At 38.5% G+C, this 14779-nt stretch overlaps 1 protein-coding gene across 1 annotated transcript in view; it reads left to right on the top strand.

The window, feature by feature from the left end:
• LOC107753802 (POU domain, class 2, transcription factor 2-like) overlaps nucleotides 1–3380 on the top strand; it is a 72066-nt gene extending 68686 nt beyond the window's left edge. The window contains exon 15 of the mRNA XM_016570049.1: nucleotides 2039–3380. Coding sequence (XP_016425535.1) covers nucleotides 2039–2081 — 43 coding nt within the window. The 3' untranslated portion in view covers nucleotides 2082–3380. The remainder of the gene's footprint in view (nucleotides 1–2038) is intronic.
• The last annotated feature ends 11399 nt before the right edge of the window (nucleotides 3381–14779 follow it).

Consider the following 14779-nt stretch of genomic DNA (forward strand, 5'->3'; position numbering starts at 1 on the left):
TAATAATAATTATTATTATTATTATTATTTTAAATATGTGAACATTTTGCAAAACATTTTGTAATCCAATGTTACATCATGTAAGTGTAATTGTTACAAATACTTTTAACAATAAAATGTATAATAATAATAATAATAATATAAACCAAAACAATCTCTCTTTAGATTGTTTCAATCAAATTAATTATATCTGAATCATAAAATATTGTAAAAGTTCATTTGTTATTGTTTATGATACCTCTGATATTCAAGAATATTTGAATAAATCTGGCATCCAGTGTTCTGCATTATGCAAAATGTTGAGGTCATAAATTTGAAGCCTGTGATTACAACAGAGTGTAATTCTGTCAGCAGCTTGCAGTATGATTAAGCCTTCTGAACTGAAATAATTACAGCTTTGCTGTAGTCTTATCATACTTGTTTTCGCAGTGAAATCTCTATTCTCAGTTGTGTTCCAAACCTATCAATTGTAATCTAAACTGCCTGCTGAATTTCATGCTCTCTGGTTTTCTTTCTTTGTCTGTCTAATGTAAGTCTTTCCAGCATGTGAAATGAACACAAACTCCACGATGGACACGGTTGCTCTTGAAATGTCACTCAAAATGCTTGCTTCTCTCTGCATGTATGAATGGCGTGTGTTTGTGGGCACGTGTAAATGACACCACACACGTTACAGGAACACAATGATGGGTGTAAGCACAGGAATGACCCAGGCCCTCATCAGCAGCAACCCCCTGGCCACAATGCAAGGTTTGTCATAGTGAGAGGACGAGAAAAAGGGCAGAAAATGATTGACAGATGGTTGCATGAAAGTGTTTTAATAGAACGATATGGAGGAGGAGAACATGATTAGAGCTCAGTTAGAATAACATGAGGGAAACCTTTCCATCAGTCATCATCAAAGAGCCGTCTACTATACTCTCACCGCATATTCATCACATCTTCATCCTCACTACTTACATACGTGTGTTTGTTGTGTACGTTTGCGTATATATGTGGTGTGTCTGTGCATTTTGTCTGTCTCTTTCAAAAGCACCTGCCATTTCTGTGCCCTTATGTTTGTTCTTGAACTCATTTTCATCCGAACCACTTCAAACCCTTTGCCACCAACACAGTGCTGGAGGCGATGCACATTCTAGAACCATTGTGTATGTTTACCCTGAAAAAAAGACAACTCTGGGCCAAATATGCATTTTATATTTAATAATCTATTTTTATTTACCTTAAATTTATATATTTATATATATATATATATACAGTGGGTACGGAAAGTATTCAGACCCCCTTAAATTTTTCACTCTTTGTTATATTGCAGCCATTTCGTCTGTTCCCACCTCACACAAAAGCTCTTAACACAGTCCAGATGCCTTTGGAACAGAGTCAGAGAAGGAAAATTATCCTCTTGGTTTTCAGGAGTAAATATTTTCATCAGTTTGGTACCCACTGTATGTGTGTATATATATATATATAAAATACATTTTCATTTATTTATATGAATAGTATAATTTTTTGTTATATATTTTTTTAAAAAGAAAAGAAAATTACACTACCTTTCAAAAGAATGGGGTTAGTAAGAAAATGTCTAACATTTTTGAAAGAAATTGATACTTTCATTCAGCAAGAATAAATTAAATTAATCAAAAATGATTGTAAAGACATTCCCACAAAAATATTAAGCAATATTAAGCACCAAATCAGCATATTAGAATGATTTCTGAAGGATCTTGTGACACTGAAGACTGGAGTAATGATGCTGAAAATTCAGCTTTGTGAACGTAGGAATAAATTGCATTTTAACATAAATTTAAAAAATAAATAAATAAAAATGTGATTGTAAATTGTAATAATATTTCACAATATTACTGTTTTTACTGTATTTTTGATCAAATAAATGCAGCTTTGGTGAGCAAAACTTTTTTCAAAAGCACCGGCACCTTTTTGGTGGAAAAGAGTCATCAGACAGCCATCGTATGAGTATATATGCACTGTATGCCCTAATTTGCTCTCTTTCCCCTCTCTTCTCTCATCTGTTTCACAGCCCTGGCTGCCAGTGGTGGGCAGATGCCCATTTCCGCTCTTGACGGCAGCGGTCAAATGTTCCTGGGTGGAGCTGGAGGTCCAGGAGCTGGACTTCGTCCGTCCCTCTTCCTAAACCACCCCACTTTACTGCCCCTGGCGAGGAGCGCAGGCATGGGTCTGGTCGGCACCCCCAGGGCTTCTCCGCTTCCTGGTGCCAGTGGCACAAGCCCAGACTCCTGCTCCGTCTCCCCCTGCTCAAGCCCCGCCTCCTTCTGCTCATTAGGCGAAGCCTCACCACCCCCTCTGGGAGGAGCCATGGCTGAGTGACGCCCACACCAACCTGCTGCACTTGAGGGGAGTCAGAGGGGCGGAAGAAAGAAGACAGACAAGACTCGCCTTTTCAACCAAAGCCATCTCTCCCTCCCTCCATTTCTCTCTTGTGCTCTCTCTCTCTCATTATGTCTTTTAATGCCAAAAATACAGAGAAATGAGCAGAAGAGAACAGGGATAAGGAGAGAACAGGATAACGGGGGACTGTTTAAACCAAAAATTTGACCTATACAGCGTGGAGAGGTGGCTTCAACGGAGCTACTTTGAGAATGTACATTTATTCCTTTCCAAATGGAAAAAGACAAATATACACGAACAGATGAATTTGAGGGCAGGGTCGAGAGCCAAAAAACTTTGCGAAGAAACAACAACAAAAAAGGAAAACGGGTGGCAGCGAATGGAACAAAGGAAGGACATTTGACAAATGTCACTGGACGGTAGAAAGAGAAACCAAAAAATAAACACATGGAGGAAGAATGGAAAGACTCACAAAGACAAAAAATGCCAAAACCAAAATACCAAAAACCAAAACCAAAAAATCGGAGAGAAAAGCTTTATTAAGACTTTGAAACCTGACTTGTCCAGGATCAGATTAATTTTACACAACACCAAAAACCATTTTTCCATGCACCCCTATAATTAAAAAAAAAATCTTTTTTTTATCTATTTGTAAATGTATTTCTCAATCTACCTCTGCTACCAAGGATTTAGATTTTCTCATTCTTTTTCATTCCATTTTCACTTTTGATCCATAATATTTTCAGCATTTTTTTCCTGTCAAACTTACAATGAAAAACATGACGGCAAACAAATTTAGAGGGATTTTTTCCCACTTTCAGCAGTAAAACACACACACATACACTGACACTTATTGTGACACACATCCCCGATTTCCTTTCCATCACTGATCATCCGCTGGAAACGCATCCATGCCTCAAACTTTGACTCACTTTTCTTGGATACCAAAGCGTTTGTCTGGCCTTTTGCGTCAGCTGTAAAGTGCTCAGACGACAAGACCTCAGACATGTAAAAAAAAAACAACAACATACACAAGGAGAAATATAAAAACGAATCCCCCCGATCCCCTAAACCCCTGCCCTCTCTGGACCCCCTCTCCTGTGCCTCGGACAAAAAACATGGGCCAAATGAAGAAAAGCAAGAGGAGCAGCGACTGAAGGGGATCCGAGGAAACTCGCAGGGGGAAATCCAACAACCATGATGCAGAGGGGAGACATGTGATGTCGCCATTGTCACTTTTTTTATTTTTCCAACACACGGATTAAACCAAAAATGAAACCAAACCAAAACCAACTGAGCTTTACTCAATGGAATGAAACCAAATACTAGGAGTGGACCACAGGAGGTGCACGAGGAGGAGGTGTTTAGAGTAGCAAGACTCAACGTGGCTTCGACCAGAAGATCATTCCTTCACCTCCTCCCTCCTTCTTTCCGTTAAGTCGATGCTTTCACTCTCCTTCCTGGACGGGAGAATATTTATTAACCTCATTGAACTGAACATCAGAATATATATATAAACGTATATATTTTGTTTTATTGCTTTTTCCTCTCGGTCTGTCTGTTTATGCTGTATGACTCGTCTCATTGCTTTATATTTTTGGGATAATGGGGTGACGTATTGCCTATTTTCATATTTTGTGTGTTTCGTCATTTTGAATTGATCATGCCGAGGGGGGGTTTCCCTCATCAGGCGGTTTCAAACAATACTGTGAACATGTAGCTTCCAAGTTTTGCTTCGATTGTGAATGTTGTGAAACAATAAGCCAAAACTGAAGACATACCAAAAGCGAAAACTTTTCTTTTTTGACACCAAATAGCAACCTAACCAATGCACAACGTGTGGAGAAAGACCGTATTGGTGCTAGGTCTCTTCGAGGAGAGATAGGGAGACGTGTGTAATGTGGAAGCTCATCTCCAGCATGGAAACCAAACCGAAACACGACCGGTAAGCCAACGTAACTTTCGCTCGGTGTGTCGGCGAAACTGTTGACTATGTGATCTTAGACGCAAACAAAAACGCGGACAAAGGAGAAACGTAGAGGTGGGTGGGACGGGGTGGGATGGGGGTTTAAAAGCAACTGGAAATCCAGTTGACGTTACACTTCTAGAGGGAATGTACCTGTTAGTGCTTTGATAGATTTTGTAGGAAAAAAAAAACTATGTGTAAATGCTTACTATTGCTAAAATAAAAAAAAAAAAAAAAAAGGATGTGATAAAAATAGTCCTTATGAAATGTTGATGATGATGATGACTTGATTTTAGACCAAAAGCTTTAAATTGTCTCTCTTTGATTTTTTTTCCCTCGAAAATTTGTATTTATTGTGTGAGGGGACGGTGTATCGATGATTTATGTTTCCAACTCTTCATCTTATTTATTGGCTTATTTATGTATTTATAGCATTTTCATTTATCGATTCGGTGTTTTTTTTTATCTTCGGAAAAAACCAAACTGGGCAAAATGTGGGGTAGCTTCAGGAAAAAAGCAAGTGTCATTGTTTATCTGAAGACAAACTTAAGTTTTTGAAACCAAAACTAGCTACTAAAACTGTTGTTTTTGTGGGCACCTTTTCAAAAAATTTGTCCACCGCTTTCGAGAGATGACAAGTCCCTAAACTATATCTCTCACATTTAGTCAATGTAATGTACATTTATGGGCTAATTTTAAGTATAACTCTCGTTCCAACTGTTTCTTTTCATTTCGATTTTGCTTCGTTTTTTTAATATGCGTTGGATGAGGGAAATAGAGTGAGAGAGACGCTTCTGCATATACCTCATGTTTGATTAGAAATGCCAAATAGATGGGAAAAAAGCTTTAAGAATTTGACAAAGGGGAGCAGAGGAGATGTTGCTCAGGAGAGGGTCTTTTTAGCGTCTTTTTCGCGTGAGTATAAGGGTTCACAGATTTCCCCAGATTATCTATCCTACATCCGGTTCAAATATCCAGCCCACGATTGGTTTTGAAGAACAGTTGATGGCAGATTTTGGTTTTCTATGTGTACGTTGCTCATGTGATTGTTTTTTTTTTGTATATATCTCTGTGTGTTGGTGTGTGCGGATGGCTCTGCCGTAGAGGGCCCTGAATCATACCAAAGTTAAACCTCTACTGCGGGACCTCTCACATGCTAGACGCGCTCAAATGCATGGATGTTCTTGTAGACATGCACACGCAAAACTGTTCTTCAACCATTTACAGCAGGAATGTCCACGACTGCATCGTTGTCATTTTGTGCAGTATGTTCTGTTGTTTTGCTTTGCCAAATAGAGGTAAATCTCACATTTAAACGGAAGTATCGGAATTTTCTATCTTAGCTACATTCAAATTAGAACTTTTTGTTTAAATTTAAAGTTAAAATTTTGACTGTTTAAATTAATATCCAGTGCAACATGTCATTGTTTTTCCAGTTTGTTTCCCTTGAGCTACTACAGCTTCAATCCAAAGGTAACTGATTAGGTCAACAAAGGAAGATTTTCATGCTAAAACCTCAAGAGTTGAAACCAAAGAGTTCTGCCGTAACATGTTGTCAGGAAACATGCAGATGCTTTTACTTTTGTTCTCAGAACACATACCCGCTTCTCTTTTGGACATTTGATGTTGGTGACGATGCTAACTCCATGACGATGGTCACTTTCGACTCTGCGTTTTTGCGAAGATCCTTTTTCCTCTCTGTCAGTGTGTCTCGCTCTTACCTCAGAAGCTCTTCATGGAATTTGTAATCCGCTCTGGATTTGAATCTGGATTTTGTTTCAGAACTGTTGAACTGTCTGTTACTCATCGCTCTCTGTGTGCCTGTTGTATGGGGTGGGAACGGGGTGGGCAAAGAAGGGAGGGGGCCAAACAGCCAATAAGTGTTAGGATTAAAGTGCAACTTTAGACCAAAAATGTGTCCATGTCTGGTTCTGTTTTCTCCTTTACCTTTTAAAGGGGTCATATGATGCGATTTCATTTTTCCTTTCTCTTTGGAGTGTTACAAGCTCTTGGTGCATAAAGAAGATCTGTAAAGTCTCAAATCCAAAGAGATATTCTTTATAAAAGTTAAGAGTCAGCCACGCCTACCTAAAACGGCTCGTTCTAACACGCCCCCACATGTCTACGTCACGATGTGGGAAGATAAATAATGTTCTTTTTAGCAACATCATATGACCCCTTTAAAAATTCTGTGTGTGTGGGAAAATACGGATTTTAATTCTACACTTAGCTCTAGGTTAATTTCTTTTTAACCATAGGTTAAGTAACATTTAATTCCACTGTTAACGCTGACTTATGAAGCTCTTTTGCAGTGCCAAAGGCATGCAGTGTCAAATAACATGCTGCTAGAACATCAGTTGTTTACCATCCAATCATAAGGTAAACAATGCCTGCCTTATTAAACATTCATGCACTTTTATGAATACAGTCACAGAAACTCACACACTGGATTTAGTTTCAGCATATGAGGGAAACGTGTAAAGTACAGTGCAGTGATGGAAGAGTTTAGTTAAATTAATCAATTTAATTGACAGTTTCTCAACTAAAACAAGTTGCATGCTCCTTCTGTGTCTTGCACTTGTCCAATTAATGTTTTTAGTTGTGTAAATATGTAAATAAGATGCAGTTTTTGCAAAACCCTGACTACTTGGATTTTATTATTATATGAACCAAGTATGAACCAAGTGCAACTTTCAACAAGATAAATCATGCAGAATTATGTTGACCCATAGTTAAAATGACCCTGAGTTCATTTAAAGTGTGAAAAGCTCAATTAAAGGAATATTTAATAGAAGTTCAATTGACAGCATTAGTGGCGTAATGTTGATTACCACAGAAATTATTTCAATTTGTCCCTCCTTTTGACTAAAAAAAAATAAAAAAAATAGAGAGCCATTTGCAATGGAACTGAATGGGGCTGATTTTTGGAGGCTTGAAAATATAGAAATGTGAAGCTTGAAGTTTTATAAAAGCACTTGCTACACATTTAACAATTCGTCTTTTAAAAATTGACAGTTACAACTTGTATTACTTGAGCTGTAAAGCTGTTTAAATCATTTTACAGTCATTTTGTGGTTCTGGGGTGGGAGAGGTTAGAAGCAACTTTCAATCTGCTTTGCAATTTGTATTAATTAATTTTGTATTTTTTATTAATATTAATTTTGTATTAATTAATTAATAGCCATTACTATTCTTGGAAACCTATCAGAGCTGATTAAAAAACTTAATATTTGAAAAAAAACAAAAATGTAATTATTATTTTTTTTATTTAATTTTAAATTAATTTTATTTTTAATTATAGCTGGAGGTAGTGTGAACAGTGAAGGCCTGCATGCTAACAGTAGTTGCACTGTAGGTGAACTGTGTTTTCAGAGTAGTTCTGAAGGAACCATCTAATCATTATTCCACAGAGTAACCCTCACGTTACTCCAGGAGGACATGTACTTTAATAACTGTCTTTTAAATGACACATAACTGACAAAAGTAATTTTTATGTTAGCTAAGGAATGGGTAGTTCTAAAAAGAAAACTTTCATATCACACCTGCCAACTGTCACGCAGTGGAAATCCAGGTCCTTGGGAGAAAAACATTAAGCATGGGAATGTAAGGCATTCCCAAACACTTTCAAGTTTTAACACTAACAAGCTGATGATTTCTCAGACCGGAGTCTCTAAGAACCACTCTTTTAAAAGCTGGTTATGAGGTGTTTTGAGAAGTCGGTCAAGCACTTTTTAACATCGGCAGCAGTTCTTGACCTCTTTTGCTGTGTGACGTCATTGTGCTGTCACTTCTAAAACTCATGACACATAAATATTTGGACGTTTTAAAATCCCTAACAGTCTATTTAACTTCTACCTGTCGACCTTTAATGAAGCACGACCTGGCTAGTCTTAAATAGCCCACTGTGGCAGTATCATGGTAGGCTACAGTAATGGTATCAGAGATGGTACATCCATTTGATATGGTAGGCTAGCCTACTAAATACAGCATTCATTAGAAAAGAATGTTTACTTGCATATTATACTGATTCTGTAAATTGTTATGAAAATAATAAATATATTGATTTGAAAAAGTACAGTATTCATGTACCAGGGTAGTACAATGGTACTTTGTACTGTACATTTAACTAATTTAATAGAAAAGGAGAGTTTTAAACAAATCATTAGAAACTACTACTAAATCATTTGTTTATAGATCCACTGTCCCACATGAAAAAAATACTATAGTAATTTATAGTAAATACTATAATATATACAGTATAATACACTTTACTATAGTATGGTTCAAAAACATGGTGTCTGGTGTCTATCTGGTTCAAGTGGGTCGAACAGCCAACAACAGCACCTGGTAGAAAACAGTGGGCTAACATGGTTAGCGGTTTAACAGTTTCAACTATTGTTCCGTTAATGTTCAGAACGTGAGGAAAACAAGAAATCTCGATTCATATGCTTTTTCCCGCCTATTTTTCATTCGGACTGGAATAGATGTACAATACCAAGATGATCCACTAGATGGACACCAAACTCCGTCTGATTTCACACGGCGACTTTCAGCATCAAACCAAGCAGATTTGACTAGATTACGGGAAGATTTCCACTTGCAAAACCGATTTAGTGTTTGCGGTGAGGATTCATGTAAATAACCTCTTGACTGTTAACTTCCCATTTCGTGACAGAACCCGGGTGTGATGGGTGAGTTATTTTGAATACATATTTGAATGTCAGCTTCAGAGTCTGAATAGTGGTTGGAAGCTATGGACGTACTACAAACATGTTCTCACGACAGACAAACTTATTTTCGCATATTTAGTTACATTTAAAAGAGATAATTTATGATATTTTACTTAATGTTAAATCTAATTATAGCAAACTGTTTACATACATGAAGACAAAAAATGCCTTGTGACGTAATTAAAGAAATATTGTGTTTTAGTGAGTTTACACCATTTTCCAAATGGTCGATTTTTGTTAAAAGTTCACTTTCCCTATTTAGCTTTTTGTCATGGAACGCTTTTGTTACTCACATTTTAACATGGTTTCTGTGGGTTTAGGCTAACTAGTAGGGATAGGTCACAAAGGTTGTCCAACTAGTCAGTTATTGGAGCAGACTAGTTAAAGGTCTCTAAAGAAACATGTAGGTGAACCTGAAACCAGCCTAATATTAGGGTTTCTGTAAAACAGATTAGTTGAGTTCTTATGCAGGCAACTAGTGGTGGGTAGTTGTTGTTGTTTTGTTTTGCACATCCCTACTAACTAATTGACAATGCATGTATACTGGAATAATGTAATGAACCTTAATTTGTATAGCTGAGCTCTTGTCATTGATGAAACCTTTTATATCAATGATGAAAATTCATATCATATTATTGAAGTGTACTATGGCAGGCATTCAGAATCCCTCAATGAGCATATAATGTTGAACACGCTGATTCGTATAATACCACACAAAGGCAAGACATGGTAAGATATCTCACTCTCGCTAATTTACTCATCCATGTCCTACGCATTTAAACACAAAACCAACAGTTCCAACAAACAAGGTTGTTCACAGTCAAGGCCTTGTGTTATACATCAGCCGGCCAAGCATGTAGGCTGGAGTACTTGCAGAGGCAAGAAAACAAGACGCGGAAGACATCAACACAATGCATGTCAGCTAATAGTTTAAAATGTACAGACTCTCATACAGTTCAGCGTGCCAGAATCCAAAGCTACAGTATCCACAATGCGCACAGTATCCTTCCCCAAAAAAATCTTAGGAAATACTCAACTCGTTCCAAACCTAAATTACTTTATTTCTTCTGCAGAACACTCAAGAAGATATTTTAAAGAATGTTTCAACTTTCTTTGTCCATATAATATAGGTCAGTGGGGTCCAAAACTCTCATACAGTTCAGCGTGCCAGAATCCAAGGCTACAGTATCCACAATGCGCACAGTATCCTTCCCCCAAAAAATCTTAGGAAATACTCAACTCGTTCCAAACCTAAATTACTTTATTTCTTCTGCAGAACACTCAAGAAGATATTTTAAAGAATGTTTCAACTTTCTTTGTCCATATAATATAGGTCAGTGGGGTCCAAAACAATATTAGACCCCATAGACTTTCATTGTATGGACAAAAAGCACTTATGTGGTGTTCAACTGATAAAAAATGAGGGTGAGTAAAAGATGACAGATTTGTCTTTCTCAGTTCACCCAAAAAGGAAAATTTGCTGATAATGTGCTCACCCTCAGGTCATCCAAGACATAGATGTCTTTGTTTCTTCATTCTCTGCAGTGAATGGGTGCCGTCAGAATGAGAGTCCAAACAGCTGATAAAGACATCACAATAATCCACAAAAAATCCACACGACTCCAGTCCATCATGTAATGTCTTGTGAAGTGAAGCTGTGTGTTTGTACGAAACAAATCCATCAAGATGTTTTCAATTTAAATCATCACTTCTGGCCAAAATACGAGTTCATAATGACGCTACCTCCAGTGAAAAGTCCATCACCCGTTGTCCTCTCACATCAAAATCCACTGACAAATTTATGATATTTTTTCACTTGTAAACGGTGCTTGACATGCGCATATTTCTCTCCTGGTTCAGACGCGATTACTCAATATCAAAGCAATATTATGGATAGAGGACTCGTATTTTAACGCGAAGCAACGGTTTGAAGTTAGGAATGTCTTGATGGATTTGTTTATTACAAACACGCATCTTTTCACTTCACAAGATGGTAATTGTTGGACTGGAGTGGTGTGGATTATTGTGATGTTTTATCAGCTGTTTGGACTCTCATTCTGACGGCACCCATTCACTGCAGAGGATCAATTAGTGAGCAAGTCATGTAATGCTACATTTCTTCAAATCTGTTTTGATGGAGAAACAATCTCATCTAAATCTGGATGGCCTGAGGGGTGAGCACATTTTCAGCAAAGTTGATTTTTTTAGTACTTGTCCTTAAAGTGGTAGATGCATTTGACTAAATTTCACAGCCTTCGGAAGGTCACATTGCAATTATATAGCACTCAACAAAAAAGGCTTAAGTTTAAAAGTGTTAAATATAGTTACTTGAATACTTTGTTCAGTTTGCCAAACTGTGACGTAGGCATCACGGTGGCTTGTCATTATAACAGCATTTAATGATTATGTATTATTATCTTGGCTTATATCTACGTGCGGTTGGAGACTAATGGCCATAGCAACAGACACCGCGAGGTGTTTCTCGACACCCGACGAACGTGATTGAGGTTGGAGCGTTGGCAAGCTGTCGGCACACCACAGTCATCCTGGCACTGGGTACGCAAACACATATTCTCACCCTCTTTCTTTATTTCTCTCCCCCTCACAAACCAACACTGTGTTCCTCTCACTGCAACACACACACACACACACATTTCCTCTGTGTTAAAAGGCAGGGTTGAGACTTCATTGCCAGTGAGGTAATGAGGCCGCAGTTGCCACACAGTCTGCAGTGTTAGACAGACTCAGACAGGCAGCGTTTCACTCTTTCCGGACCCTGCGCTTCATCTCGCGTTTACTTTATACCCTGTATATCCCAATATTACCCCATCATTTTAATTCCCTCTTCATTGTTTCCTCATCCCACTGTCTTTTAAAAAAAAATATAACTCTGAGCTTTGTTGCTTTAATATGAAGCAAATTTTCTGGAGACTTTGAGGACGTCTCCAACCAAAACAAAGTGTAGATGTCGGTTTGAAATTTTTCACTATTTTAGGCCGAGAGAAAGATGGAAAGAGTGCACGTTTGTGCTCGGGAGGGAGGTAAAAGAAGAGTAGGAAGTCACGAATAGTGCGAATAGGAGTAGGAAGAGAGAGTTCCTAGCTGAGATACAGGAGATGCTGTCAACACACACATGCCGGGCCCGATATAGACTGACACCATACCAGCGGCCCTCGCAAGCGCTTATAAACACGCATATGCTCTCGTAGCCGTTCGGTGTCCTCTAACACTTAACCTCGCTCATGTTTCTTGTGGCTGGTGCCCCTTGTATCTGCTCCACAATTTACTTCTGTTCTCACTTTTAATTCCTCACCCTCATTCCAGCACTCTCTCTCTCTTGCTCTCATAGGCTTGGCACAGCGATTGGCAAAGTGCCTGAAATGGGTCAAATATAACTCCTGCATTCCTCTCCTTCAGTCTCTTTTCCTCGTTGGCTTATGAGGCCTCACACACACGCACACACACACACACTTGCAAACACAGTCTCGCTCTCTCAGGGAGTACAGTGGACTTTATTTATACCCAATCAAGTGGTCGTAGGGCACCTGGTTTTACCACTTTTGAAATATTTACTTTAAATAGTTTGAGAGTGCCCATGTATGCGCTGCCTGACGTGTGTGTGTGTGTGTGATGTATTCTCGCTGCATTCTCATTGCATTTGCTTATAGGAAAGAGCTACTCAGCGTCACCAGCCCCACATGAGTACAATATCCACCTGGTTTTTGAAACAAATAAGTTTCATTGAGGTCTGTATTTCATTTTTCATCACTTTTTTCGGTCTAATTCATTTATATTGCTCATACTTGGTGGTAACCCTGAGTATTAAATGTCAGCGCTCACAGCACAGATTTCCATTGAAGGAGGGATGTGAGGCATATCTAGGGACTAGGATATCATTAGCTTTCTTCATTTTTCCATGCAAGTTATGAATGTAATTTATTTGGGAAAATGGGAATATTTGCAAAAACAATTTGGGAAAAAGGCAGTGTTTCTATTCCATGTGATAATGAATGATATTGTTGGATTTTTTTTTTTAATTAGCACAATAAAAATAGAAGTTATAACCACTGCAAAAGTCATTTTGGCTTTTTAAAATTATATATATATATACAGTGGGTACGGAAAGTATTCAGACCCCCTTAAATTTTTCACTCTTTGTTATATTGCAGCCATTTGCTAAAATCATTTAAATTTATTATATATGTTTATGTCCAAAATATAAAAAGTATATAGAAAATTATCAAGTGAGAATTTTTATGCACATTTCAACTTTTTTGTGTTGTTTTTATCCAAAAATCTGCAAAAAATATATGAATGGAAACCCGGCTATTGACAAGTCAAGGTGAGCTCTTTTTTTCTTTTGACTGCTCGTAAGTAGACACCTAGGAACTACCCAGAACACCCTAGCAACTGCATATCAACACCCTGACAAACACAGAGAATACCTCAGCAACCACCTCCAGGGCCTAGCTGTGTCCTATAAATCAAAAACACCATATTAACAGCATAGTAACACCCTGTTAACCACCCAGAATAGCCTAAAAACAGCCTAGCAACCACCTTCAGAGCCAGCAATGTCCTAGAAACCAAAAACACCATAGTAACCACGTAGCAACACCCTGGCAACCACCCAGAATATCCTAGCAACCACCTTAGGGGCAAGCAATGTCCTAGAAACAAAAAAACAACATCGTAATGGTTAGAGAGTCGGACTCATAACCCAAAGGTTGCGGGTTCGCTCACTCACCTTTAGGGCCAGTAATGTCCTAGTCCATAGTAACCTCGTAGCAACACCCTGGCAACCACCCACAATATCCTAGCAACCACCTTAGGGGCAAGCAATGTCCTAGAAACAAAAAAACAACACAGTAACCACATAGCAACTCCCTGGAAACCACCCAGAACACCCTAGCAGTAGCCTAGCAACCACCTTTAAGGCCAGTAATGTCCTGGAAACCAAAAACACCATAGTAACAGCATAGCAACCACTTTAGACACCCTAGCAACCTGTAGTTTTGCATATGCAAGCTCTAATCCGGATCTCTCTCATCCACATTTAACCCAATGAATTGCTTTCCCTACTTTGTTTCTTACACCCAATCATCACTCGTATACATCTATCTGCTCTTCCCCAAAGTGAAAGTGTGGTAATCCTATTAGAAATGTGTGAATACCAGCTGGGACACGGAGAAGCAGAGAGAGGGGACACTGAACAGAATGAGAGGGAGAGTTTATGTATCCTTGAAAGAAAAAACATGGATGACAATTTGCACGCACCTCATCAAGAATCCCTTTGAGATGTGCATGTGCGTTTGAATAGGAGATGTCTTTGGGATCGCAGGACTGTAAAATCCATCTCTGCAGTTGTGTGTAAAGTCAAAGGTGTGTGTTACGAGGTTAGTGTGGCAGACAGCAGAGAGACAGGCCAAATGTGTTTCCTGAAGAGTTCAAGCGCCAAGAAAATAAACAAGTCTTTTGATCACAAAGAGTCTATTCACGCGCTCCTTTACACGCACACACAGATGTATACATAAACTCTCTTTTTTTCTTTCCTCCATGCCCTTCCCCCTCCAATTTTGGGCTGCTGCTTTTACCCCTTGCACTTTTAGCATTTTAGCCCCACCCCTTCCTTTCTCTCTCTCCCTGACACTCTTTCCTAATCCCCGATTCCCTTGAGAATTCCTCCCTGTCGGTCCCACAGCACTTCTATATCTCT

This window comes from Sinocyclocheilus rhinocerous, unplaced genomic scaffold, assembly GCF_001515625.1.
Source record: "Sinocyclocheilus rhinocerous isolate Xijiao unplaced genomic scaffold, SAMN03320098_v1.1 scaffold612, whole genome shotgun sequence".
NCBI lineage: Eukaryota > Metazoa > Chordata > Actinopteri > Cypriniformes > Cyprinidae > Sinocyclocheilus > Sinocyclocheilus rhinocerous.